The sequence below is a fragment of the Podarcis tiliguerta genome (genome assembly GCF_965153285.1).
Source record: "Podarcis tiliguerta genome assembly, chromosome: 16".
Taxonomy (NCBI): Eukaryota; Metazoa; Chordata; class Lepidosauria; order Squamata; family Lacertidae; genus Podarcis; species Podarcis tiliguerta.
The window spans coordinates 4,140,064-4,167,975 of record NC_139549.1 but is presented as its reverse complement, the minus strand read 5'-3'; the positions used below and the strand labels follow the sequence as shown (position 1 = coordinate 4,167,975).

General features: G+C 47.5%; 1 protein-coding gene across 3 annotated transcripts in view; it reads left to right on the top strand.

Moving 5' to 3' along the window:
- Nucleotides 1-27,912, top strand: part of SEMA6C (semaphorin 6C) — a 128,950-nt gene that overhangs the window by 65,766 nt on the left and 35,272 nt on the right. For all 3 annotated transcript variants that reach the window (XR_014505754.1, XM_083416500.1, XM_083416499.1), the window contains exons 2-13: nucleotides 10,798-10,976; nucleotides 11,961-12,075; nucleotides 13,071-13,128; nucleotides 13,845-13,901; nucleotides 15,140-15,241; nucleotides 16,137-16,227; nucleotides 18,934-19,056; nucleotides 19,520-19,608; nucleotides 21,728-21,945; nucleotides 23,239-23,370; nucleotides 26,044-26,199; nucleotides 27,109-27,282. Coding sequence is in view for 2 of the 3 variants with exons in the window: in XM_083416500.1 (XP_083272626.1) it covers nucleotides 10,877-10,976; nucleotides 11,961-12,075; nucleotides 13,071-13,128; nucleotides 13,845-13,901; nucleotides 15,140-15,241; nucleotides 16,137-16,227; nucleotides 18,934-19,056; nucleotides 19,520-19,608; nucleotides 21,728-21,945; nucleotides 23,239-23,370; nucleotides 26,044-26,199; nucleotides 27,109-27,282 (1,415 nt within the window). In the remaining variant the exon portion in view is untranslated. The remainder of the gene's footprint in view (nucleotides 1-10,797; nucleotides 10,977-11,960; nucleotides 12,076-13,070; nucleotides 13,129-13,844; nucleotides 13,902-15,139; nucleotides 15,242-16,136; nucleotides 16,228-18,933; nucleotides 19,057-19,519; nucleotides 19,609-21,727; nucleotides 21,946-23,238; nucleotides 23,371-26,043; nucleotides 26,200-27,108; nucleotides 27,283-27,912) is intronic.

Below are 27,912 nucleotides of genomic sequence, written 5' to 3'. Positions count from 1 at the left end.
AATGAGGACTAGGAACATGGCTCTTTAGAATCAAAAAGGCGAGGGTTTCTCAGTTTTGTGCAAAGTGCACGTCCGAAAAGGGATGAAAACAGTTTCAGGTCACACCAATTTCGTTCACACCTCCCGTCAGATGTCAAGGAAATAAAGAACTATCTGACTTTTAGAAGATATCCGAAGGCAGCCCTGTTTAGGGAAGTTTTTGATATATGATGTTTTATCGTGTTTTTAATAGGCTGTTGAGAGCCGCCCAGGGTGACTGGGGAAACCCAGCCAGATGGGTGGGGTTAGAAATGCAAAATTTCTGGAAATTTTGAAGCCATGGGGGGGCGGGAATGGAAATTTTTGAAAAATTGAAAAAAAGTTCATTGTGGATTAGTTTAAAAAAACACAACATATACATGCAGTTTATTCTATCTCATTTTCTGAACTACTGCTATCATTTTCCATTTCTTCTTCCTCTTCGTCATTTTTCTCATGGACAGCTTTGGGGGGAAACGGGGGGGGGGGACCTGTTTTTTCCTCCAATTTTTCCGGCTTTTCCCCAGCCTTCTTCCCATCTCTACTTGAGGACAGCCAGGGCAAAGCATAAGGCAATTTTTTTTGCATGGCAGGCCCCGAAGGAACCAACATCCAGTTACTGAATAATATGTTGCACTAAGGCTCAAACTCTGTTTGAAAGGAAAAGAAGTGTGTGTGTGTTTTAAATAGAATTTGTTATTATATATTATAAACCGCTTGATGGAAAGAGAGCTTCTAAACAGTTTGCAAAAATGTACAACAGAACATTAAAACGATTGATGAAACACAGTTAAAAGCAGGTATTTGAGAGTATTCGAAAGATGATTAAAATCAGCAGTGGTTAAAAGGAAGTAAATCGCTTGCAGTATCTGCATGTTCAGATGGGTTGGTCCTAACAAAAATGTTTCGAGCTGTTGCCACAGGGCGCTCCAAAGTGTGGGTGCTGGAAAGTCTGGGGGGGGGGGAATGGAAAAATGGGGGGGGCAGGTTCCCCCACCCCGTTTCCCCCCAAAGCCACTTTTTCAGGAAAATATTGGGGGAGGAGGTGTGTGGAAAATTCAAACTATTTCAAACTTTTTTTTTCATTTTTTCTGGGGGGGAAACGGGGAGAAAACTGGTTTCCCCCCCAATTTTTCCGTCCCGTCCCCCCCGGCCTTTCCATCTCTAGCGGGGTATAAAGAATAAAGAATAAATAATTACGACTATTGTTCATAAAAGCAACCTGTTTTCTTCTGCCACGAGGACTATGAACTTGACATTTAAAAATAAATTAGAAGTCCAGCGTTTCTCAGTTTTGTGCGAAACTCCTGTTGGCTCACCTCTTCGTTCCAAAGGCCACCCAGTGTTTTTCCCCCCACAGACCCTTTCCATCTCTCCTCCCTCTCCCTGGCCAGGCGATTCTACCTCCATAAATATCACACGGCTGTTTTCATTGCCATGCATGGCTAAAACGTGCGCCACCCGTGGGCTATTTATAAAGGCTGGCGCTTTGCCCCTCAATCTGGGCTGGCTGCCCCGCTGCCCAGGGCGTTGGAAATCCACTTTGTGTTCCTTCTCCTCACGTTCCGTTTGTGGATCTTATTCCACAACGACCTTTCGAGGTAGGCAAATTCCTTTTTTTAAAAAAAAACAACCACAGCACAGCAGTAAAGTGAAATTGGGATGAATCTGCAACCGCCGTGGGGCTTGAATTATTGCAGCAATGCTGAAGCCACCTGGAGTTCAACTCGTTGAGCCGAAAGGGTTCCCTCAAGGACATCTAGTCCACCCCCTCACCGGCGCAGGAAACCCAGCAATCAGGCAGCCGCCAGCCTTTTGCTTACAAACCTCTAGGCCATATATTTTATATTTTATTTTCAAAGCGAAATTGCAACAAAAATTACAAACATAAAATCCAAAAAAAGGCAGGAGGAAATGAAAAAAAAAAGAACAGAAAACAAACCTACAAAGAAAACCATGCTATCTTAACATACTTTACGTACAAAAAAACGTGCATATTGACTTCCTTCCTCTGTTTTGAGACCTCAAAATTTTTAATCTTTCTGAATTGTTGTGTCTAATGTAAATTACCTCTATCTTTATACCTTTTGCACAGTTTTTTTCAATTTCTTTAACGCTACAAAGCTTCATTCATTACATACCAATATACTTACTCTAGAACAGGGGTAGGCAAACTAAGGCCCGGGGGCCGGATCCGGCCCAATCACCTAAATCCGGCCCGCGGACAGTCCGGGAATCAGCTTGTTTTTACATGAGTAGAATGTGTCCTTTTCTTTAAAATGCATCTCTGGGTTATTCGTGGGGCTCTAGGAGATCTGCTGAGCAGTTCAGACCATCAGAAGGGCTTCCTAATGTTAGAAACAAGACTTCAGCTGAGTCGAACTGTTGCCCCATTGGCTCAGTATTCCCTGCACTGACTGGCAGCAGCTATTGGGGTTCAGACAGAGGGAACACCCCCCGCCCTCCCTGGTGACATTGGGGGTTGAATCTGGGACCTTTTCTATGGAACGCAGATGCTCTACTAGTGAGCTATGGGAGTTCCTGCCCTTTGAAACTCCCTGCCAATTGATGTCAAGCCTTCACTGTATCGGGAACTGGACTGAAGTTGTGTAAAATGGCTTCTGGTTATTTCTCTGATTTGTGGGGGTACAGTGTTGGTGGAGGGTGGCGCTGTGGTCTAAACCACAGAGCCTAGGACTTGCTGATCAGAAGGTCGGCGGTTCGAATCCCCGCGGCAGGGTGAGCTCCCGTTGTTCGGTCCCTGCTCCTGCCAACCTAGCAGTTTGAAAGCACGTGAAATTGCAAGTAGATAAGTAGGTACCGTTCTGGCCGGAAGGTAAACGGCGTTTCCATACGCTGCTCTGGTTCGCCAGAAGCGGCTTAGTCATGATGCTCCGGCTTGGTTAGGATTCGAAATTGAAATAGACAGCTTTTAATTTTTTTGTTGTTGTTTAGTCATTCAGTCGTGTCCGACTCTTCGTGACCCCCTGGACCAGAGCACGCCAGGCACTCCTGTCTTCCACTGCCTCCCCCAGTTTGGTCAGACTCATGTTAGTAGCTTCGAGAACACTGTCCCACCATCTCGTCCTCTGTCATCCCCTTCTCCTTGTGCCCTGCATCTTTCCCAACCATCAGGGTCTTTTCCAGGGAGTCTTCTCTTCTCATGAGGTGGCCAAAGTATTGGAGTCTCCGCTTCAGGATCTGTCCTTCCAGTGAGCACTCAGGGCTGATTTCCTTCAGAACGGAGAGGTTGGATCTTCTTGCAGTCAATGGGACTCTCAAGAGTCTCCTCCAGCACCAGAATTCAAAAGCATCCATTCTTCGGCCATCAGCCTTCTTAGGAGGCTTTATTTCGAAGAGGTAGTTTTCACCATGACTAGGCAGCCTGCCAGCATGCTTTTTGCTATTTTTAAAAATGTTTTTATCATTGATGCTTTGCAATATGTTTCTAATGTTGCACACCGCCTTGAGATCTTTTGATAAAGGGCAATAGATCATTTGAAATTATTATTGTTATTAGTCAGTATTTATTACAGTTTCAACTTTTTACTCTGTTATGACGTAGTATAGGGCTGCATACGCACCTTCCATTCAAAGCACAAAGACTCCTGGGAACTATAGTATGCAGTGGCGTAGCGTGGGGGGCGCAGGGGGGGCTGGCCACACCGGGCGCAACATCTGGGGGGGCGCGCTCGCACTCGCAGCTCTCTGCCCCTACCTGGCTCACTCACTCTCTCTCACTGCAGTGCTGGCTGGGCGGATCCGATCCGAGCCGCCGGGTCGCCGCCCACTGTGGAGGGGAGGGTGCCAGGCGTGCGGTGCGGTGCGGAGAGAGAGCGAGGGACTATCTGGGGGAGGGACAGTGCAGCGGGGGGGGGGGCGCAAATTACTTGCCTTGCCCCGGGTGCTGACAACCCATGCTACGCCACTGATAGTATGTTAAGGATGCTTGTAACTGTAGCTCTGGGAGTGGTAAACTACAGTTCCCAGATTCCTTAGAGGAAGGACTGTGCTTTATGGTGTGTTTAGGCAGCCTAACTTGCAGCACACAAAAGAAATCAGCCCCTCTTTTATTTTTTAAAAAAGGGCTATTCTAGGCGCTGTTTAGACAATACCTCCCCATATTGCGGAGAAGCAGGATTGAATCTCATGGTCCCATCCTGCCGGCAAGGCACACATCCCGTTTTCTCTCTGTGCAACTTTTTCCCTGCAGTAATTGGAGGAACATCTGGGCCTCTGGCTCACGCACACAGAGAGAGACTGCGCTCCCCAAGGATGCGAAACTACGCCAGGTAGACGTCGAGAAAGGAGACAGACAGTTCCCACAAGAGTTTCCTTTCACGTCACCAGACTGCTGGTGACCGATTCTTCTGTGACTTTGGGGATCCAGAGAGACAGGAGCATGTGGGGAGAGGGGGGGGGCTGGTTAAGCGGGGCTGGAGGTTTAAAGACTGTATTGTGTGGCGAGTTCCCGCCCCCCCCCCCGAGGAAATAATGACACATGACGCAATTACAGTGGTACCTCAGGTTACATACGCTTCAGGTTACAGACTCCGCTAACCCAGAAATAGTGCTTCAGGTTAAGAACTTTGCTTCAGGATGAGAACAGAAATCGTGCTCCGGTGGCGCAGCAGCAGCGGGAGGCTCTATTAGCTAAAGTGGTGCTTCAGGTTAAGAACAGACCTCCGGAACGAATTAAGTACTTAACCCGAGGTACCACTGTATTAAGGTTAATGGGCTAAATAAGGCCACAACTTTATTGATTAAAGGTGATGAGCGGTATTGGCTTAGGCATTGGTCCTAACCGACTACAGTGGTACCTCGGGATGCAAACGGGATCCGTTCCACAGCCCCGTTCACATCCAGAACAGAACGCAAGATGCGGCTGCGTAGCACGGGTCGTGTTTTCCTGCTACTGCGCATGACGTCATTTTGAGCATCTGCGCATGCACAAGCGGCGAAACCCAGAAGTAACACGCTCCGTTACGTCCAGGTTGCTGCGGAACGCAACTCGAACAAGCTCAACCCGAAGCGCATTCAACTTGAAGTATAACTGTATATCCGGCTTCAGCCGGTCCGCTTGAAGTCCAGGAAGGGTTAACCACCAGTAGGGGGAGTTCTGCTGATGCACATCACTAGGAACTCCCCCAGGGTCACCGATAGGGGGTGCACCTTAGGCCCTCACCTCCCCAGGCTTTGGACAGGGCCACGCCCCCTGGAATCCTTTACCGGACTACCCTTCAATATGTGGGGCAGGTGATGGCGCTACCTCCCCTCTTCCACCTTCAGAACTATACCAATGCCTAACCACCAATACCAGGAAAGTTGTGACGATTTGCTACGAGGTAGGCAAAAACCAAAGGGACACGGGTGGCGCTGTGGGTTAAACCACAGAGCCTAGGGCTTGCCGGTCTGAAGGTCGCGGTTCGAATCCCCATGACGGGGTAAGCTCCCGTTGTTCGGTCCCAGCTCCAACCTAGCAGTTTGAAAGCACAAAGCGCAAGTAGATAAATAGGTACCACTCCGGCGGGAAGGTAAACGGCTTTTCCGTGCGCTGCTCTGGTTTGCCAGAAGCAGCTTAGTCCTGCTGGCCACATGACCCAGAAGCTGTACACCGGCTCCCTCGGCCAGTAAAGCGAGATGAGCGCCGCAACCCCAGAGTCGGCCACGACTGGACCTAATGGTCAGGGGTCCCTTTTACTTTAGGCGAAAACCAAGTGGCTGGTGCCAATTTGCCATGTGGGAAAATTCCTACCAGGCCCCTCAACAGCGACCAACCAAGGTCCATAGCAAGGCCAAGGAACGAAAACCTTAAACGGCAGAAAAGCAGGAACAGCTGGCGGGCGGCAAAGAGAGAGATCCCCGGCTGCGTCCTGCCTTAAATAGGACAGGCCACACCCCCTGAGCCAGCCGATTGGCTATCCAGGGGATGATGCGGCCAGGAATCCCCCCAATTACGCGGGTTCTGGGCTCCAGCCCCTGCAAACGTGGAGGGGCCGTGAAACCCACAACCCCATCTCCTCCGTAGGGCAGAAGTGGCTTAAACACTGACAAGTGTGGAACACTGGCCTGCGAGTGCTCCAGTTGGAGCACAGCCTTTACCAAAGGTGTCATGGGCTTTGTAGACACTCGAACTCAGGACACAAGGGAGAAACGTGCTAGGAGGAAGGCATGCTTGGCAAATCCACACCGGGATCAACTCCCGCCCGGAAACTAATGTCCCCACTGTGGAAGGACGTGTGGGTCCCGAATTGGCATCCACAGTCACTTACGGACTCATTGTTAAAGCCGTGTTTGTGGAAGATAATCTTACTCGGTTACGAGGGATCGTCAAAGAAGAAGAAGAAGAAGAAGAAGAAGAAGAAGAAGAAGAGCTGGAAACGAGAGAGAGAGAGAGAGAGAGAGAGAGAGAAAGGCCTTAGGGGACAACTCCTTTTAAAATTCTGAATCACCATATTTTTCTGTCTATAAGATGCCCCCATGTATAAGAATGCCCCTTATTTTGGGGGACTCAGGTTTAAGAAAATCTTAAATACACCATCCATGTATAACACGCCCCCTAATTTTTGACATTTGGTTTTTTTGGGCGGGGGACTAGTCTTATACACAGAAAAATATGGTAATTTGTGGCAGTGCTCGACTGCTCTTCATCAGGGCTGGTGCAGGAAGTCTCTGCCCTCAAGGAGCTTACAGCATAGAACTGGGCAACTAAGAAAAGATGAGAATAAAAAGGTAAAGGGAACCCTGACCATTAGGTCCAGTCGCGGACGACTCTGGGGTTGTGCGCTCATCTTGCTTAATTGGCTGAGGGAGCCGGTGTACAGCTTCCGGGTCATGTGGCCAGCATGACTAAGCCGCTTCTGGCGAACCAGAGCAGTGCACGGAAACGCCGTTTACCTTCCCGCCGGAGTGGTACCTATTTATCTACTTGCACTTTGACGTGCTTTTGAACTGCTATGTTGGCAGGAGCTGGGACCGAGCAACGGGAGCTCACTCCGTCGTGGGGATTCGAACCGCCGACCTTCTGATCGGCAAGTCCTAGGCTCTGTGGTTTAACACACAGTGCCACCCGTGTCTCTTCAAAGATGAGAATAGATTGCTTGAAATTTATAGGCTAAGAGTCCTACTCTGAGTAGGACCTTTTCGGATGCAGTCTTAACAGTTTGGCACCAGGAGCTCTACGTAGTAAGAAACTTCGTCCGATCCTGTGGATTTCAGCCTGCGCTGTAATAAATCCTAGATAATTCTGTGCTTCTCGCTCTGCTGGTATCGAACCCAGTGAACTGAATATTTAGCTGATGCTTTTCCTTCGTTTCATTATAGGTTTGTCCGGAAAGTGAAATCCCCATGTAGGAAATTTGATTTGATTTTTATAGTCATCGCTGCTGGTTTTATTGCGGGTTTTACACAATTCTGTTACTTTGATTTGTTGATTTCCACTTTGACTTTTTAAAATAATTATCTTATGGTCTGCAAACCTCTCGGAGAGGCGCGGGCTATCGAGCAGCCTGTAATTGCTGTAATAATCACTGCTTCATAAAAGCTAACCAATTATTAAGCGCTTGGAGAGGAAAGCAAAAAGAGTTTAAATGCTAGACGTGTCCGTTATTACTCTGTGCTAGGAGCTGTACAGAAACAGCGCTCCATAAATACGATGAATGTGCTGATTTGTTATTACAGAGCTGGGAGCTGCAGGTAACGAGAGCTTCATAAATACTATAAATGCTAATTATTTAGCGCAAGGCCTGTATGTAATAGGAGCTCCATCCATGCCACAGTTGCCAATTATTTAGTACTGGGAGTTGCGGAGAATAAGAGCTTGTTTGTTTTCTCTGCCGATGGCCTGTGCATTGTAGTCTTTACAAAAAAAAAGATGAGCGATAACTTGGGAGAGGAATTATACTCTGAAAAACTAATGGCTGTATTATTATTATTATTATTATTATTATTATTATTATTTATTACATACCCTCCAACATTTCTCCAATGAAAATAGGAACATCCTATTCTCAAACAACACCAACAACAATTTTATTATTAATTTTATTATTTATACCCTGCCCCCCAAAAGCTGGACAAACTCATGCTGGTAGCTTCGAGAACACTGTCCCACCATCTCATCCTCTGTCGTCCCCTTCTCCTTGTGCCCTCCATCTTTCCCAGCATCAGGGTCTTTCCAGGGAGTCTTCTCTTCACATGAGGTGGCCAAAGTCTTGGAGCCTCAGCTTCAGGATCTGTCCTTCCAGTGAGCACTCAGGGCTGATTTCCTTCAGAATGGATGCGTTTGATCTTCTTGCAGTCCATGGGACTCTCCAGAGTCTCCTCCAGCACCAGAATTCAAAAGCATCCATTCTTCGGCCATCAGCCTTCTTTATGGTCCAGCTCTCACTTCCATACATCACTACTGGGAAAACCATAGCATAGCATAATAGCAATAGGTAAAGCTAAAGGGACCCCTGACCATTAGGTCCAGTTGTGGCCGACTCTGGGGTTGTGGCGCTCATCTCGCTTTATTGGCCCAGGGAGCTGGCATGCAGCTTCCGGGTCATGTGGCCAGCATGACTAAGCCGCTTCTGGCGAACCAGAGCAGCGCACAGAAACACCGTTTACCTTCCCGCCGGAGTGGTACCTATTTATCTACTTGCACTTTGACGTGCTTTCGAACTGCTAGGTTGGCAGGAGCAGGGACTGAGCAACGGGAGCTCACCCCGTCACAGGGATTCGAACCACCAACCTTCTGATCAGCAAGCCCTAGGCTCTGTGGTTTAACCCACAGCGCCACCAGCGTCCCCGGCAATATTAACAATAGGGAATGCTAATTTACACTTGTTGCCTATGTATTGGAGGTGCTGATTTGCAATTGCCTTGTTTGTTTAAGGAAATAACTATTTATATACATACAATGTATATAAGAAAAGAGGGAACTTAAAAGAGAGAGACACTCCGAGCCTTAATTGATCCTTGCCGTATTCCATCCTGCCCCACACAATCTGACCTCTAGGGCTCTGGGATGATGTCCCCATTTCCCCAAAATATTTTTTTTTTGGGGGGGGGGGTGGAGCTTGTTTCCATCCGATCTGTGGAAGAGGATTTCCACTGCAACCCGATCCAGGACGCCAGCTGTCCTACGCCGATTCGTGGCCACGCATTCAGAAATAGACTAATTGTACACACTGTAAATTCACTAAACGAATCGGGGGGGGGGCACACCTTAGATATTTATAGCGTTTGGTTCTGTGAGCATTGAGGTTCTCTTAGCAGACGCTGCACCCGCCTTTCTTTCCGGGTCCGCAGGAAAATTTTAGGGGGCTTGATTGCAGCCGCAGCTGCCCCCCAAAATCTGTGGGTTCACCCTCCCTGCCCCCCAAAAGCTGTTTCAGTTTTTCAGCTCTGTTCCAGCAAGTGTGTTGGGTGCATCTGAGCATACACAGAGTTCATTTACCTTCCCACAGCTTGACTGCACTTGGAGAGGAATGGGCCGATATATCAATGTCTGAACTTATTTTATCCAATCGTTGCCACCTAATTTCTGACGTTTGGGCTGTTCCTCCTATTAGCTAAGTTTTAATTTATATATATTTATATAAATTTTTAACTGTATTTTATTGTTAACTGTATTGCCCCTGTTATACCTAATTGCAAATTCAAATGTATCCCTATCGTGTTTTATGACTTCCTTGATATTGTATGTGGGCTGGAACTGGTCTCTGACCGAAATAATAAAATTCATTCATTAATTCCACCTATTAGCAATCATACATCACTTTGGGAAAGTTGTGGTTTTTTTAATCCTCGTGAAAGTATATCCGCAAATCTCTCCTAATATAATACGCACATTTCTGCATGAATTTTTGCCTGACATACACGCCTTTTGTTTTATTTTTTTGCTGGGAATCCAGTTTTATTGAAATTTCCCGTGATAAAATAAAAAGAACGGACGAATCTAAAAAGTCTAATAACAAGAGAGAAATTAGAAGAAAAGAAAGGAGATAGGAAACTCTCTCGCTGCTATATCTCTCCCTCCCCCCCAATTTTTTATTAAAAATTTCTTGGTTTACAAAAGTACATGCAATGTGTTAAAAAAAATGTGTAAATATGCAAAAAAGTGTGTTTTGTGTTTTAAAAAATGCACTAAAACTTTAGAAAATGAAGTATCTCCACTAAATTTGGTGCGGGGACCATTTGGGCTGAAGACCAGTCTACTCTGCAGTTGTTTTTAAGAATGCAAATAGCAGTCGTTCCTCCGAAATAGGGAAATAATAGATTTTTTAAAAAAAACCAACCAGATTTTAAAGCTACGAAAAAATCTCTGTTGAATTTGGTGTGGGAACTATTGGTGAAATTTGGGGTGGGAGGTTGCAATGGTTTTTGTTTTTAAGTATAGATAACTCATTCCTCCAAAATAAATGGGGAGGGGGATTTTTTAAAAAAGAAAACAGATTTTGGAACCCTTTTCCTTTCTCCTCCTGTGATGGAACTTCTATTTGAGGACTTCCCTGGCTTTTTTCTGCCCCATGTAGGACCAGTCTGGATAGTTAGCCTTGGTGAAGCCTTGACGTTTTCATCCCCCAAAAAGTTTTTGATTTGAGTTTCCATTGAAATGAGGTTTTATTTTAATGTTTTAATGTTGTATTTTAATCTTGTTTTTAAGGTGTATTTCAATCAATTGGTTTTTATATCAGGTGTTAGCCGCCCTGAGCCCGGTCTTGGCTGGGGAGGGCAGGGTATAAATAAAATTTATTATTATTATTAACCCTCCTCTTTCCTGCTGTCTTCCAGGGCCTGCCAAAGGGAAGTATGTTTCGCTCCTAGGACCTGCCTGCCTCGCTTCTCCTCTCCTCCCGGGAAAGTTCTGAGAATGATCCTTCCCTTTCTCCAGGCTGCCCTCTTATTCTTCCTGGCGTCTGCGACTTCCTTCCCTAAGGATTTGACTCCGCTCAGCACCGTCGGCGGGGCAGGTGAGTCTGCAGCCCAGTTTCAAACTATTTGCACGGTGAAACCAGGGCAGGCAAGTATTCAACAGGTGTTGCTTCCCCCATCCTCCCTTGACCCGGAGGGATTAGAGGGTGGGAAAACAATCGGCTCTGTTTGAAGGTGCGTCTCCTAAGGAAGGAAGAAGGTAGCAGTCTTTCCAACAGGCGGACAGGTATTCAACAGGTGTTGCTTCCCGCATCCTCCCTGGACCAGAGGGAATGGAGGGTGGGAAAACAATCAGCTCTGTTTGAAGGTGCATCTCTTAAGGAAGGAAGCAGTCTTTCTAAGAGGCAGACAGGTATTCAACAGGTGTTGCTTCCCCCATCCTCCCTTGACCGGAGGGATTAGAGGGTGGGAAAACAATTGGCTCTCTTTGAAGGTGTGTCTCCTAAGGAAGGAAGAAGGTAGCAGTCTTTCTAACAGGCGGACAGGTATTCAACAGGTCTTGCTTCCCCATCCTCCCTTGACCGGAGGGATTGGGAGGGTGGGAAAACAATCAGCTCTGTTTGAAGGTGCATCTCCTAAGGAAGGGAGAAGGTAGCAGTCTTTCTAACAGACAGACAGGTATTCAACAGGTGTTGCTTCCCCCATCCTCCCTTGACCGGAGGGAATGGAGAGTGGGAAAGCAATCGGCTCTGTTTGAAGGTGCATCTCCTAAGGAAGGAAGAAGGTAGCAGTCTTTCTAAGAGGCAGACAGGTATTCAACAGGTATTGCTTTCCCCATCCTCCCTTGACCGGAGGGATTGGATTGTGGGAAAACAATTGGCTCTGTTTGAAGGTGCGTCTCCTAAGGAAGGAAGCACTCTTTCTAACAGGCGGACAGGTATTCAACAGGTGTTGCTTCCCCCATCCTCCGTCGACTGGAGAGAATGGAGGAAAAAGGGGAGAAATGGCCCCGAAGATGCTTTTCCTGTAGAAGGAGGCATTTTCTTTTCTAATAGGGCATTCTTTCTCTCCCGACCCACCAGGAACATCCCAGTATCCTGTTTTCCGTGGCCTCGCAGGGGACAATGACACTGCCCAGCTAGGCCTGGATTTCCAGAGCATGCTGAGACTCAACCAAACCCTTTTCATTGCCGCGCGGTAAGTGACGGAGCGGGGAAGGTTGTGTTGGCAGCCATTTTGTTTGCGTTTCCTTTTTTTACTTTATTTTATTCATTTTTCATTCATTACATACATCTCAAATCCTTAACAGTTACTATATATTCCTCCCTCCCTCCCCTCCAAGACTTGTGTTTCTGGTTTGTTTCTATTCTCACCCGCTTTGCTACCTCTCAACAGAAAAAGTTATTAATAACATAACATCACACCTTAAAAACATAAAAATAAAATTAAATACACCATCGCTTTCACTATCTTCCAAACATTTTCTGATGCTGATAATGTGGATGTTTATTTAAATCCTGCCATCAAGTCTATTGCCTTATATTCTGCAAATATAGTGTGAATGGTTCCCAATCTTTCTCAAAGGCTCTGTTGTCTTTCTCTCTTAGTCTTTCTGTCATTTTTGCCAGTTCTGTATCTCTTGCCATTTTTCTTAAGTTGGTATTTCTCCAGTCTTCCAATTTTGTGCAATCAACATTCTTGCTGCTGTAGTGACATACACAAATAAAGTCCTCATTTCTTTTGGTATGTCTTGACCTAAATTACCTAATAAAAAGGCTTCTGTTTTTTTTTACAAAAGTTATTTTTAACATTTTCTTCAATTCATTGTATATCATTTCCCAGTAGGATTTTACCTTCTTACAATCCCACCACATAGGATAGAACGGGGCCTCTGTTTCACATCTCCAACACTCTTTTTTTTCTTCTGTTTGCGTTTCCAACCTTTGGGCTCCTGGGATCTGGTCTGAGCTAGGATCTTGCCCTTTGATGCTGAGAACCAGCCACGGACCAGCAGAAGCCGTAATAAAGTCAGGATACAGAGATTCCAAGATGGAGGACCTACCGGATCCCAGACTGTTCAAATGCAAAGTGGCTCTCACCTTTTACCTTCCTCAGCAGTGCTTGAGTTGTACAAGTGAGGAAATTATTTATCTCTTTCTCTTTTCTCTCCCTACCACCCTGCCGGCCATCAGAGACCACGTCTATGCCTTTGATCTCCGACGGACCAAAGACGACTTCTCTCCAAAAAGGGTGAGTTGTTGTTTTTTAACCCAATGGCTTAAGACCTGGTTGTGCTACCTGTTGTTGTTTAGTCGTGTCCGACTCTTCGTGACCCCCTGGACCAGAGCATGCCAGGCCCTCCTGTTTTCCACTGCCTCCCGCAGTTTGGCCAAACTCATGCTGGTAGCTTCAAGAACACTGTCCATCTCGTCCTCTGTCGTCCCCTTCTCCTTGTGCCCTCCATCTTTCCCAACATCAGGGTCTTTTCCAGGGAGTCTTCTCTTCTCATGAGGTGGCCAAAGTCTTGGAGCCTCAGCTTCAGGATCTGTCCTTCCAGTGAGCACTCAGGGCTGATTTCCTTCAGAATGGAGAGGTTTGATCTTCTTGCAGTCCATGGGACTCTCCAGAGTCTCCCCCAGCACCAGAATTCAAAAGCATCAATTCTTCGGCGGTCAGCCTTCTTTATAGTCCAGCTACCTAGAACCTAGTTGTGCTACCTAGAACCTGTCATTGTTGCTATGAGGAACCTAGACCACATTCTCAGTGGGATCCTTTGTGTGTTGCCTCGTACCGCTCTTTCACTGAGAAGAGCATACTACCTAGAAAGAATTCTGCGAAATGTCTGCAACGTTGAAAACCAGTCCCTTGCCTTGCTTGTTCTAGATCATGTATCACCTAGAACACGATTTCACCACCCTCTAACCATTGCCCTGTTCTAATTTCTCTTTCCTCCACCGCACCCTCAGCACCTCACATGGAAGACGCAAGACATGGAAAATTGTGCGATGAGAGGAAAGCTCCGGGTAAGAACCGCAGGTGTCTCGGTTCTAGGATCTGTATTCGTTTCTGCGTCCTGATTATCCTTGGGACTGACAGTGGCATTTGCCTATGTGAGGTGGGAAAGCTCAGTGGGTAGAGCATGAGATGCTTCATCTCTGGGTCGTGGGTTCGAGCCCCTCATGGTGTGAAAGAAATCTCCACTGAAGTAATAATAATAATAATAATAATAATAATAATAATAATAATAATAATAATTTATTATTTATACCCCGCCCTTCTGGCTGAGTTTCCCCAGCCACTCTGGGCGGCTCCCAATCAAGTATTAAAAACAGTACAGCGTTAAATATTAAAAACTTCCCTAAACAGGGCTGCCTTAAGATGTCTTCTGAATGTCAGATAGTTGTTTATCTGTTTGCCATCTGGTGGGAGGGCGTTCCACAGGGCGGGCACCACCACCGAGAAGGCTCTCTGCCTGGTTCCCTGTAGCTTAGCTTCTCGCAGGGGGGGAACCGCCAGAAGGCCCTCGGAGCTGGACCTCAGTGTCCGAGTAGAATGATGGGGGTGGAGACGCTCCTTCAGGTATACTGGACCGAGGCCGTTTAGGGCATTAAAGGACAGCACAACACTTTGAATTGTGCTTGGAAACATAATGGGAGCCAATGCAGATCTCTCAGAACCAGAACTGGATTAATTGCAGTTTCCAGGTCACCTTCAAAGGTAGCCCCACGTAGAGTGCGTTGCAGTAGTCCAAGCGAGAGATAACCAGAGCATGCACCACTCTGACGAGGCAGTCTGCGGGCAGGGAGGGTCTCATCCTGCGTACCAGGTGGAGCTGGTAGACAGCTGCCCTGGACACAGAATTGACCTGCGCCTCCATGGACAGCTGTGAGTCCAAAATGACTCCCAGGCTGCGCACCTGGTCTTTCAAGGGCACACTTACCCAACTCAGGACCAGGGAGTCTTCCACACCCGCCCTCCCCCTGTCCCCCCAAAACAGTACTTCTGTCTTGTCAGGATTCAACCTCAATCTGTTAGCCGCCATCCATCCTCCAACCGCCTCCAGGCACACCAGGCACTGAAGGGGGTTGCAACTCTACGGTTCTATTATTCTATTATTTTATTTACTTATTTATTAAATATACCTGCAGGTCGCAGGGCAGTTACAACATAAATTCACAATATGAAAATAAAAAATTATTCTAAGTCTTCCCCCAACTCTGGGGGCAAGTCCTTGATCTTTCTCGCTCTCCCCCGATTCCAGAATGAATGTTACAACTACATCAAAGTCTTGGTTCAGAAGAACGAAGAAACCCTCTTGGCCTGTGGGACAAACGCCTTCAACCCCATGTGCCGAACCTACAAGGTAGGAAGCTGGTTTGGAACCAGTTGATGGATTGGTCGGGAACCGTAACCCACGGGGGCCAAATGCGGCCACCTGGCTCTGCTCCGCAGAACTCTCCTTGGCCACGCCCCTGGCCACGCCCCCTGTCCCCAAGCCACGCCCCTCCACTGACCTTAAGCCACCACCTCCCAGATTGGTTTTTGACCAGCTGGATAATATCTGATAATGCCTCTTGCTTTTCTGAATGGAGAAGGGAATGTGAGAGGGTGACAAAAGTAGCCCCTATTTTATTTTATTTTATTGTTTTTTAATTTAATTTATTTATTTTTGTTTTCTTTAGTTTTCTAATGTAACGTAATATAATTGTTTTATTGTTTAGTTTTTAAATTTAATTATTTCTGTTTTGTTTTTTAATTTATTTGTTTTGTTTTGTTTTATTGTTTTGTTTTCTATTTTAATTATTTTATTTTATTTCACTGTCATGGGCTTATTTAACCGCCTTCTTAACAAACCACCTCAAGGCAACTGACGCATAAGATTGCTAAAAGCGGCAACAACAAATAGGTTTAAGACAAGATGGAAACCCTACCTGCCATACAACAGGGAGATTTGCCTTTCCGAAATTTACACCGGTGAAATTTGCAAATGCATTTGCACGTGCGAAATTTGCATGTGTTTTGTCCCGCCCCCTTTGGCCCCGCCTACCTCTGGCATGCGGCCCTCAGCGGTCATTGCGGCCCTTGCGCTAAGGAAGAGTCCTCACCCGCAAAGGGAGACACCTTCGTGTCGCAAATTGGGTGGAATCATGCTGGGACGTTGTGGCACTGCGAAACAGAGCGTGTGGGGAACTTTCTTGGGTTTGTGGCTTAGGGTGTCAGCCTTTGACTAAATTCACCCCAATTTCCGTGGCCCCCAGATCAGCAACTTGGAGCAGGAAGGGGAGGAGCTGAACGGACAAGCGCGGTGTCCCTTCGACGCAAAGCAGAACAACGTGGCGCTTTTCGCAGGTACATCTTTGAAACTTGTGTGGTGCGTTTCAGGGTGTGTGTTTTTGTACCTGGACTATTAAAGGTAAAGGTAAAGGGACCCCTGACCATTAGGTCCAGTCATGGCCGACTCTGGGGTTGCGGCGCTCATCTCGCTTTACTGGCCAAGGGAGCCGGCGTACAGCTTCGGGGTCATGTGGCCAGCAGGACTAAGCCGCTTCTGGCGAACCAGAGCAGCGCACGGAAACGCCGTTTACCTTCCCGCCGGAGCGGTACCTCTTTATCTACTTGCACTTTTTGGTGTGCTTTCGAACTGCTAGGTTGACAGGAGCAGGGACCGAGCAACAGGAGCTCACCCCGTGGCAGGGATTCGAACCGTCGACCTTCTGATCGGCAAGTCCTAGGCTCTGTGGTTGAACCCACAGCACCACCAGCGTCCCACCTGGACTACAGGTCTCCAGCTTCGAGCCAGTGTGGTGTCGTGGTTAGAGTGTACGGTGGACACTCGGGTTGCGGACGTGATCCATGCAGGATGCACGTTCACAACCCGCAGCGTTCGCAACCTGCGTCTGTGCATTCTTGGGTTGCGATTCGGTGCTTCGATTTAGTGCTTATTCACATGCGCGACCACCGAAACCCGGAATAATAATAATAATAACAATTTATTATTTGTACCCCGCCCATCTGGCTGGGTTTCCCCAGCCACTCTGGGCAGCTTGCATAGAAACAAAAAATATATTAAAATATCACAGATTAAAAACTTCCCTGAACAGGGCTGCCTTAAGATGTCTTCTAAATGTCAGGTAGTTATTTATCGCTTTGACATCTGATGGGAGGGCGTTCCACAGGGTGGGCGCCACTACCGAGAAGGCCCTCTGCCTGGTTCCCTGTAGCTTTGCTTCTCGCAATGAGGGAACCGCCAGAAGGCTCTCGGAGCTGGACCTCAGTGTCCCGGCAGAACGATGGGGGTGGAGACACTCCTTCAGGTCTACTGGGCTGAGGCCGTTTAGGGCTTTAAAGGTCAACACCAGCACTTTGAATTGTGCTCGGAAACGTAACCCGTTCCAGTACTTCTGGGTTTCGGCGGTCTGTAACCTGAAAAAACGCAACCTGAAGGGTCTGTAACCCGAGGTATGACTGTATATGACAAGGACGCAGGAGAGACCAGGGTTCAAATCATGCAGCTCAATGTGGTGACCTATACCGCAGGGTTGTTGTGAGGGTGAAGAGGACAGAGAGATAACCATGTGCGCCACTTTGAGCTCCTTGGAGAAAAAGGTGGGATGGAATATTTAAGAGTTCATCCTTGGGATCTTAGCCTTGCCTGGAAGATGCTGAGTGAGTTATGGTTTCCCCCCTAAATCAGGCAGGGAACCTCCAGCCCACCAGCTAAATTTGACCCGCCGGACTTCCACATCTGGCTAGTGAGGGGCCCTGGGAAGCATTGTGCAAAGATCTCTGCAAATTTCTACGGAAGGAAAAAAATGTATAAGAAATATGTAACTGTGCGGTATAAAGTAATGGAACAGGATAAAGAACAGTGAGATTAAGTGGAAGTCATTTTTAGTTTTCTTCTCGATAAGTTTTATAATTGCTTTCAGTACCAGGAGTATATAACGATGGCAGTTATATTAATCTTGTTGTATCTTATAGTGTGGTGGTTGGTTTGATTCTTCTGTTATTTGTTTGTTTGTTTGTATTTTTGTTTGTTTGTATTTTTGTTTACTTGTTTATCCATCTGTTTTTTCATAAATGTATTTATTTTAAGTCAATAAAGATATATATATTTTTTAAAAAGGGAAAAGGTGCTCCATTTGAATACAAGCTGCTTTTTCTGTGGAGGGGAAAACACTCCATTTTTAGCAACCTCTTGTTGTGCTTTGACAAGTGTCAAATCACCTGGCGCATCGTTCTGACGGCAGGTGACGGACAGGGGTGGTGGTCCCACCTACCTGTCAAAGTTGGTCCCTGGTGGGGTGTGGGGTGTAGGGTAAAATATCTGGCCCGGCAGGCCAAAAAGATTCCCTAAAAGCAAGATTCTAGTCCTCACGGTTTGGAATAAAAGTCTCCTTCCCATCCTGAAAAAAAACATTACATTGACATGATGTTCAAGCAGCTCAAGGTGGCGAATGGTAATGGACCATCCGAACGAAAGCTCTCTCTGTGCTGCAACACTCGGTTGCAGCTCCCGCTTGGTCCCGTGCTTGTGATGTTGCGTGCCTTTGAACATCTTTGCTGAAGTTCCCACTTCTGTTTTGATATTATGAAAGAAGTTAATACAGTGGTGCCCTGCAAGACGAATGCCTCGCAAGACTGAAAGCCCGCTAGACGAAAGGGTTTTCCATTTTGGAGGTGCTTCGCAAAACGAATTTCTCTATGGGCTTGCTTCACAAGACGAAAATGTCTTGCGAGTTCCTGCGATTTTTTTCCGCTCCCTACCCCCTTTTTCTAAGGCACTAAGCTGCTAATAGCCTTTTAGCAGCTAATCTGCTAATCCCTTAAGCCGCTAATAGCCGCTAAACCGCTAATAGCGCTAATCCGCTAATAGGGTTGCTTCGCAAGACGAAAAAACCGCTAGACGAAGAGACTCACGGAACGGATTCTTTTCGTCTTGCGAGGCACCACTGTAACAGGAGTTAATAACTCGAGGTTTTGGCACAGTTGAATGCAGCCTCATGGGAAATTTGGGGGTGTGACCCCCCTCCCTCTTTTTCCTCTCCTTCGCAGAAGGAAATCTCTATTCCGCCACGGTGGCAGACTTCCAGGCCAGTGACACCGTCATTTACCGAAGTCTGGGCGAGAGGAGTCCGGTGCTGAGGACCGTCAAATATGACTCCAAGTGGCTGAGAGGTGAGGGGGGGGGGTGTAGCGGGAACTGTTGATGGCGGAGTGTGACCAACAGATGCGATTCGCGAGTCCTCGTTTTCTGCCACGTTCCGGAGACGGCGAAAGGGGGAGCGAGTTCGGGTGACGGGGAAGAGCTCGATTCGGTTCGCCAACGGAAGGGGAACCGACCCAACTTACGCTTTCGGAAGCGGTCCGCCAACCGGAAGGCCAAAAACCCCAAATTTTGCAGTGCCGTTCTCCGGCAGAAATGCGTCTGTGAGGGGAACGTGCTCTGCTAAGCGCATATGCGGGGAGATGGCGCGGTGGAAGGGGAAATGAACGAAGTCTCCTGTGGCAAGAATGGGAGTAACTGCTCAATTTCTGCTCCCTTTCCTTGATAAACGAAACGGCGTCGGGCGGGACGGTGCGGCGCTGCTGAGAAATCGCCAGGCGCCCACGTTTTAAAAAACAACTTCTCCCCCTCCAGAACCACATTTCCTGCATGCTCTCGAGTACGGCAATTACGTCTATTTCTTCTTCCGGGAGATCTCCATGGAATACACCACCTTGGGACGGGTGAGTATTCAAGATGGCGGACAGTGCGCATGAGTTTTCTGGGGTAACCAAGATGGCGGACAGTGCGCATGAGTTTTCTGGGGTATCCAAGATGGCGGACTGTGCGCATGAGTTTTCTGGGGTAACCAAGATGGCGGACAGTGTGCATGAGTTTTCTGGGGTATCCAAGATGGCAGACAGCGTGCATGAGTTTTCTGGGGTTTCGAGTGTGCGTGTTCAACAGGGCCACATGCGCGGGCCCCGCCCTCGACTAGTTTTTAACCGCCGTGGCTTCTTCTCTCTAGGGGAATTGTGCAGCTTTGCCGTAAGACTATTGTGGTGATTAGAGTGTCAGATCTGGGAGATAGACCCAGGTTCATATCCCCATTCAGACATGACACTCCCTGGGTGACTTTGGGGCAGCGCGACCTAGCAGGGATGTTTTGGGGATAAAACGGGGAGACAGAAAACTATCGCCTTGAATTCTTGGAGGGAAAAGGGTGGGAAATAAAAGCAGCAATTAAAAAAAATTAAATATATAAAAAATTCCCCCTTGGGGTCCATTCCAGCTCTATAATTATGCAAAATAAGGTGGCTTCCTCTCTTATTCTGACCATGAGGACTGGAACCTTACTGCATTTTTAGGAGATTTGGTTGGGAGAAATAGTCTGTTCCTGTAACTGGGAGCATTGGTGTGTTACCGTATTTTTCGCTCCATAAGTTGCACCTGACCATAAGACGCACCTAGTTTTTAAAGGAGGAAAACAAGAAAAAAAATATTCTGAACAAAACAGTGGATGTGTGATTTTTGGTGGTTCATGCTGTGGCCACGGACATGTGATCTGATGGTGAATTTGGGGTGACCCAATGCAAAAATCCTGAGGATCCATGTGGATCTGTGCTTTGTAACCACATTTTTGCACCATTGCAGCCCCAGGAAACAGTGGGTGCGTGATTTTTTTTGGTGCAGGCTATAGCCATGGACATGCTATGTGATCGGATGGTGAATTTGGGGTGACCCAATGTAAAAATCCTGAGGATCCATGGGCTTTTACCTCCCCCCTCCTAGGCAGCCTCCGCTAGTGTCCCTTATCTCTCTTCCGATCCCATCAATCAGCTGTTTCCTTTCAACACTCTCTTCCCTCTTGTTTGCCTTAGTGTCTTTCCCTTAGCTGGAGCAGTTTTTTGCTCCTCCTTTTCTTCTAATTTCTCTCCTTATTGCTTTAGTCTTCCTGTTTCCCCCCTTTGCAAGTTTGCTGTCTTTACCTCCCCCCTCCCAGGCAGCCTCCTTTATCTCTAGCGTCCCTTATCTCTCTCCCCGATCGGCAAACGATCAGCGGCCTTATTTCAACACCCTCTTCCCTCTTTCAAAGAAAAAAAAAAACATAATGTGCTTTTTGCCCCTGGGCAATTCGGCTCCAGGGACCACACATTTGCTCCATAAGATGCACAGACATTTCCCCTTACTTTTTGGGAAGAAAAAAGTGTGTCTTATACAGTAGCTTATTAAATGTAAAAGGTAAAGGGACCCCTGACCATTAGGTCCAGTCGTGACCAACTCTGGGGTTGCGGCGCTCATCTCACTTTATTTGCCGAGGGAGCCGGCGTACAGCTTCCGGGTCATGTGGCCGGCATGACTAAGCCTCTTCTGGCGAACCAGAGCAGCGCACAGAAACGCCGTTTACCTTCCCGCCGGAGCGGTACCTATTTATCTACTTGCACTTTGACGTGCTTTCGAACTGCAAGTTGGCAGGAGCAGGGACCGAGCAACGGGAGCTCACCCCGTCACGGGGATTCGAACCACCGACCTTCTGATTGTCAAGTCCTAGGCTCTGTGGTTTAACCCACAGCGCCACCCGCGTCCCCTTATTAAATGTATAGACTATTAAATTTGGGGGGAGGGCGTTCTTTATTACAAGGTGGATCATGACAGTATAAAAACAAAGCAAATTTATGATGACGCTGTTTGATTGTGATATGATAGCACGGGACGAATGAAGCCTAATGAGCAGCAATAGCTACTTGATAACATTATTAAATATCCAAAGGTTCATGGTTTAGCTATTCCAACAGAGATGCATTTTATCCCTCTGGGAAAACAACCCGCCCTGATCTCTCTCCCGTCCGTCTCCGATTCCAGGTTATCTTCTCCCGGGTGGGGCGGGTGTGCAAGAACGACATGGGGGGCTCTGCCCGAGTGCTGGAAAAATACTGGACCTCCTTCCTCAAAGCTCGCCTCAACTGCTCTGTCCCTGGAGATTCCTTTTTCTACTTCGATGTCCTTCAGGCTGTGACGGACGTGACGCAGGTGAATGGCCGGCCGGCCATCTTCGGGGTCTTTGCCACCCAGTCCAACAGGTAACCGCTGCTGCAAAGCCTTGCCTTCCCCCAAACTTTGCAGAACCTGAGCTGCTAGTTTGTCTGGGTCCTTAAAACGAGCTTTGCCCAACCTGAGCGCTTAATTCGAAGGGATCTTCTCTCTTTTAGCAAGAAGGAATTAAAGGGTCTTGCGCAGAGCTCAGGTGGTTGAAAGGGGCCTTGCAGAACCTGAGCTGTTAGCTTGCATGAGTCTTGCCTCTTTTCCGGCAGCCTTAAAATAAGCTTTGCAGAACCTGAGCTGATAGTTGTTTTTACAAGGCTTCCTTGCTATTAGCCACCATTTGGTGGAAAGGAAGGATACGAATGGGACAGGTGGTCAGTAAGTTTTGCCGAGCCGCTAGCTTGTATGACTCTCGTCTTTCTGGCAAGGCCTTGCAAGACCTGAGCTGCAGTTTTGCATCCTAGCGGCTGTAACACGCGACAAGATGAGGCTGCTTTGCTTCGGAGAGATACAGGGAGCTGCCTTAGAGGGAGACGGACCGTTGGTTCATGTAGCACAATATTGTCCACACTGACTGGCAGCAGCTGTCTAGGGGATGTTCCCGGGTCATTCCTGGAAATTGAATTTGTGACTGTCTGCGTGGCTGCTCTGCTGCCGAGAGCTCTCCCTCCTAAAGACGGCGCATGGTTTATGCATGCAACAACAGCAGCTAGGATCCTTTATGCACAAAAATGGAAGGAAGGAGAAATTTCCACCAAAGAAGAATGGATCATTAGAGCGATGAGCTATGCAGAATTGGCAAAGTTAACAGCCAAAATAAGAGAACCCAATGAAGATTCTTTGTGGAAGAATGGAAGCTTTTTCCTTTTTTTAATATTTAAAGAAACATTATAGCATGATGAATTCACAAGCAGGATTCGAACTCTGAGCTACAGAAGGAGTTAGAGATAATAATTTAACAACAACAACAACAACAACAACAACAACAATAATAATAATAATATTTATACCCCACCCATCTGGCTGGGTTTCCCCAGTCACTCTGGGCAGCTTCCAACTGAATATTAAAAACAATACAGCATCAGACATTAAAAACTTCTCTAAAATGTTATTGTTATTGTATTGTGGTTATGATAGGGAGAAGACAGGGTGAAGTAAGGGGGAGAAATTTAAAAAAACAAAAACCATGGAAAATGGGGTGGGAAGTCGACAAAACAAAACAAATCATTATATATGTGAAATTTTTGAAATGTAATAAAATATGGGGGGGGAGACGTCGCAAGTTGCTAGTCCTCACTGATTGCCCTGTTCTTGCTCTCCTCTGCATCCAGCATCACGGGCTCGGCTGTCTGCGCCTTCTACATGGATGAAGTAGAGAGGGTCTTCAACGGCAAGTTCAAGGAGCAGAGGAACGCGGATGCGGCTTGGACCCCCATCCCAGAGGAGAAAGTACCACGGCCGAGGTAGGAACGTCCCCTGCCTGCCCACCCACCCACCCCTGGAACTGACAGATTGGGGGCAGAGAAGCTCTTTTTCCTTGTCAATGGTAGCATATTCCCACAGGGGGTAATCTCTCTCAGGCCTCATGCCAGATGTGAGCAGCGTTTAAGCATATGCAGCGCTGGTGTGATGGCCTGGGACTTGGACTCAGAGCCAGAGGAGTCTCAGTTCGCAGTGGATCCTTTGCCTCAGGCGGCAGCTGAACCTAGTCTGGGGCCTGATCCTGAAGAGTCCCATTCTGCACAGGCTCCCCTGCAACAAGCACCAGCTGGGCCGAGTCCGGGGCCTGATCCTGCCCTGGCTCCAGATGCGGGGATGACCTCGTTGCCTCCAGCTGGGCCATCACTTACAGCTGCTCCACTACCAGTTGGGTCAGGAGAGGCTGAGGTAGCTTCTGGGTCTAGTAACCCACCAACGTCTCCCGAGCTGCAGAGACTGAGGTCCGAGAGAAGGAGGGACCTGAGTACTCGCAGGAGGAGTGCCCGCCTTCAGGCAAGAAAGGGAGAGCGGTCTTTTATTCGAATCCTGCTTGCAGGTTTCCTTCCAAAAAGGCACCTGCCTGTGATAACAGGATGCTGGACTCGAAGGGGCCTGATCCACCAAGCTCTCCTGACGTCCTTAGCTGTTCAGAGTCGCAGAAGAAGCAGTAGCAATTCTTCACATCATTTGGGCAGAGCATGCAGACTGTCATGCAATGCAAGGAGAGATTTCTCTCTGGTACATGTTGCCTTTTTCTCTTTTTTTTAATTGAATTTGAGGAGCAGATGGCAGCTGTTTTTGAAACTGCATCCTCAGCCGTTGCTAACCTCCTCTCCCACTCTTTTAAATAATTGTAAGCAGCGCTGTTCACTTTCTGGTTTACAGAACTTTATTACTAGGATAATATATACAGTGAAACCTCGGCTTGCCAACGTGATCCGTGCGAGAGGCACGTTCGCAACCCGCAGTGCCGCATCTGCGCACGCACGTGACACAATTCGGCGCTTCTGCCCATGCGCAAAGCATGATTTAGGGTCTCTGCGCATGCGCGAGCGCCAAAACCCATTCCGGTACTTCCGGGTTTGGCGCATCCATAACCTGAAAACTCGCAACCCACAGCGTTCGCAACCCGAGGTATGATTGTATATGTTCCTCCAAAGATCAGGGTTTTTTCTTAGTTTTTTTAAGCTGCATGGTTCAAGTACAGTGGTACCTTCTGGGCACCACAGTTCAAGAAGGACACTGACAAACTGGAACGTGTCCAGAGGAGGGCAACCAAAATGGCCAAAGGCCTGGAAACAATGCCTTATGAGGAACGGCTAAGGGAGCTGGGCATGTTTAGCCTGGAGAAGAGGAGGTTAAGGGTGATATGATAGCCATGTTCAAATATATAAAAGGATGTCACATAGAGGAGGGAGAAAGGTTGTTTTCTGCTGCTCCAGAGAAGCGGACACGGAGCAATGGATGCAAACTACAAGAAAGAAGATTCCACCTAAACATTAGGAAGAACTTCCTGACAGTAAGAGCTGTTCGACAGTGGAATTTGCTGCCAAGGAGTGTGGTGGAGTCTCCTTCTTTGGAGGTCTTTAAGCAGAGGCTTGACAACCATATGTCAGGAGTGCTCTGATGGTGTTTCCTGCTTGGCAGGGGGTTGGACTCGATGGCCCTTGTGGTCTCTTCCAACTCTATGATTCTATGATTCTACCTCGGGTTATGAACTTAATTCGTTCCGGAGCTTCGTTCTTAACCTGAAACTGTTCTTAACCTGAAGCACCACTTTAGCTAATGGGGCCTCCTGCTGCTACCGCGCCACCGGAGCCCGATTTCTGTTCTCATCCTGAAGCAAAGTTCTTAACCCGAGGTGCTATTTCTGGGTTAGCGGAGTCTGTAACCTGAAGCGTCTGTAACCTGAAGCGTATGTAACCCGAGGTACCACTGTAAAGAAATGTTTGGAAGGCAGAGAGTGTAAAGAAATCAGCCATGCCCAGAACTGGAAATGCACCATCAGCCTTGTCTCTCAAAATTTCAAATATTCGTTGACTCACACACATAAACATGTGCAGAGGCCTGCAAGCACATCACAATTTTAAAAAATAGCAAGATTCTAGTCCTCATTGTCCAAACATGTAGGCAGGGTGTGTAGAAATCTGTGTGCAGAAGCAGGAGTGGGGCTTGGAGTTTGGGTTTGTTGGGATACTGCCAGGGAGACAAAGTCCATCTTGACTCCACGTCGTCTCCGGACGTCCATCGATCTCCCGTAGACACGCAGTATCAGCAATTAGCGACAGGAGCTCTAGAAATAGCTTCCCACATTCTAGAGCCGATGCACGCTCTTATCAGCAGATATGCACACAGCGAAAGATGCAGTCAGGAGAGCATTATATAGAAGGTTATTTAGCGTTGGTCAGAACAAAGAAAACCATGACTGCTTGCTTGAGAGTTTCCGGCAGAGAGAGAGAGAGAGAGAACGAAAGCAAAGACACAACAGAAACATCCTGTGAGACAGGAAATGCGCAGGCTGTGACACAAACATCCTGCTCCCTTTTAAGGTGGAACGGAAATATCCTAACAGGTTATGTGTGTGGTTCTTCAGTTTATATGTTTCTTCCTACCACGCCCACTCGGTCCTGACTCCGGATCTCCCACTTCCCTTCCAGGCCGGGCTGCTGTGCTGGTATCGGGAAAGCGTCCGGCTTCAAAACCTCCAACAGCTTCCCGGACGAGATGCTTGGGTTCATCAAGGCCTTCCCTCTCCTCGATGAAGCTGTGCCCTCGGTCACGGAGCAGCCCTGGTTTACGAAGACCACCAGCAGGTAAATGTTTGCCAGTCATGGATACAGCCAGGTTTGGGAGCTCATGTGCCGTTCTGTTGAATTTCCCCCTCTGCTCCTGGTATTCCTTTCTCTTGAGTTAGCTCTGTTTCCACTGAGGTTGGCTTTCCCCTCGATAGTAGCCATTTTGGGGGAAGCTTTGCAAGACCTGAGCTTTCCTTTTCTTGGAAGAGAAGCCACGCAGAACCTGAGCTGCTAGCTGAAGGGAAGAAGTTCACCTGAAAACAAGCCTTGCAGAACCTGAGCTGCTAGCGAGGGAGAAATCTCCCCTTGTGAACCAGCGCCTTTAAAATAAGCCTTGCAGAACCTGGGCTGCTAGCGAGGGAGAAATCTCCCCTTGTGAACCAGTGCCTTTAAAATAAGCCTTGCAGAACCTGGGCTGCTAGCGAGGGAGAAATCTCCCCTTGTGAACCAGCGCCTTTAAAATAAGCCTTGCAGAACCTGAGCTGCTAGCTAGGGAGAAATCTCCCCTTGCGAACAAGCGTCTTTAAAACAAGCCTTGCAGAACCTGAGCTGCTAGCTAGGGAGAAATCTCCCCTTGTGAACAAGCGCCTTTAAAACAAGCCTTGCAGAACCTGAGCTGCTAGCTAGGGAGAAATCTCCCCTTGTGAACAAGCGTCTTTAGAATAAGCCTTGCAGAACCTGAGCTGCTAGCGAGGGAGAAATCTCCCCTTGTGAACCAGGGCCTTTAAAACAAGCCTTGCAGAACCTGAGCTGCTAGCTAGCGGCTGGGTAAATTCTCCTGCGAAACCTTCTTTTAAACGAAGCATCGTACAACCTGAACCGCCAGCTTTTGAAAGCCTTGTCCCCTTTTGCAAGTTCTTTAAAACAAGCCTTGCAAAATCTACAAAGTGTGGTCTTTTCTCCTGGCTCCTTCCATTCCCCTCCCAGGTACAAGCTGACCCGTCTGGCTGTGGACACAACGGCCGGCCCCTTTCGAAATTACACGGTCCTCTTTCTGGGCTCAGAAGATGGCACGGTGCTGAAGGTCCTTTCCGCCACCACCGAGAATTCCACGGTCGAGACTTTGCTGCTGGAGGAAATCTCTGTCTACAACCCATCGCTGTGAGTTCTGCCCCTCTGTTTCCATGCACGCTCTTTTATTTCCATCCTTTAATTTGGAGATATATGGGGCTGAACCTGAGGCCTTCTGCTTGCAGGATTGGAGCTCAGCCACTGTTTCCTTCCAGAGCGTTGACAGTTGGGATGGGGGCAGAATTTGGTTTGGTCTGCATTCTAATGCAAAATTTGATGCACATCTGAAGGCAAAATGCAAAACTTAAAGCAAAATCTAATGCAAATCTCAGTGTGAAGTGCCGATCTTAATGGGTTTTAATGGCCATTTAAATAGAGAAATGTGAAACGTAATGTGGAACTGAATGCACATTTCAGTGCGAAACATAATGTGGAATTGAATGCACATTTCAATGCAAAACTTAATGTGGAATTGAATACACATTTCAATGCAAAACGTCATGTGGAACTGAATGCACATTTCAATGCAAAACATAATGTGGAATTGAATGCACTTTTCTATTTGCTTGGTATATTAATGTGCATTTGCCTAATTCACAGCAATATGTGAACTGTGGCACAGCTATCCTTTGAAATCCACTCTTCTCCGAATTTTGCAATAGAGTTTCGCCAACTCTGGAAAAAAATGTGTGCATTAAAATGCATTGGTTAGTGAAAAAA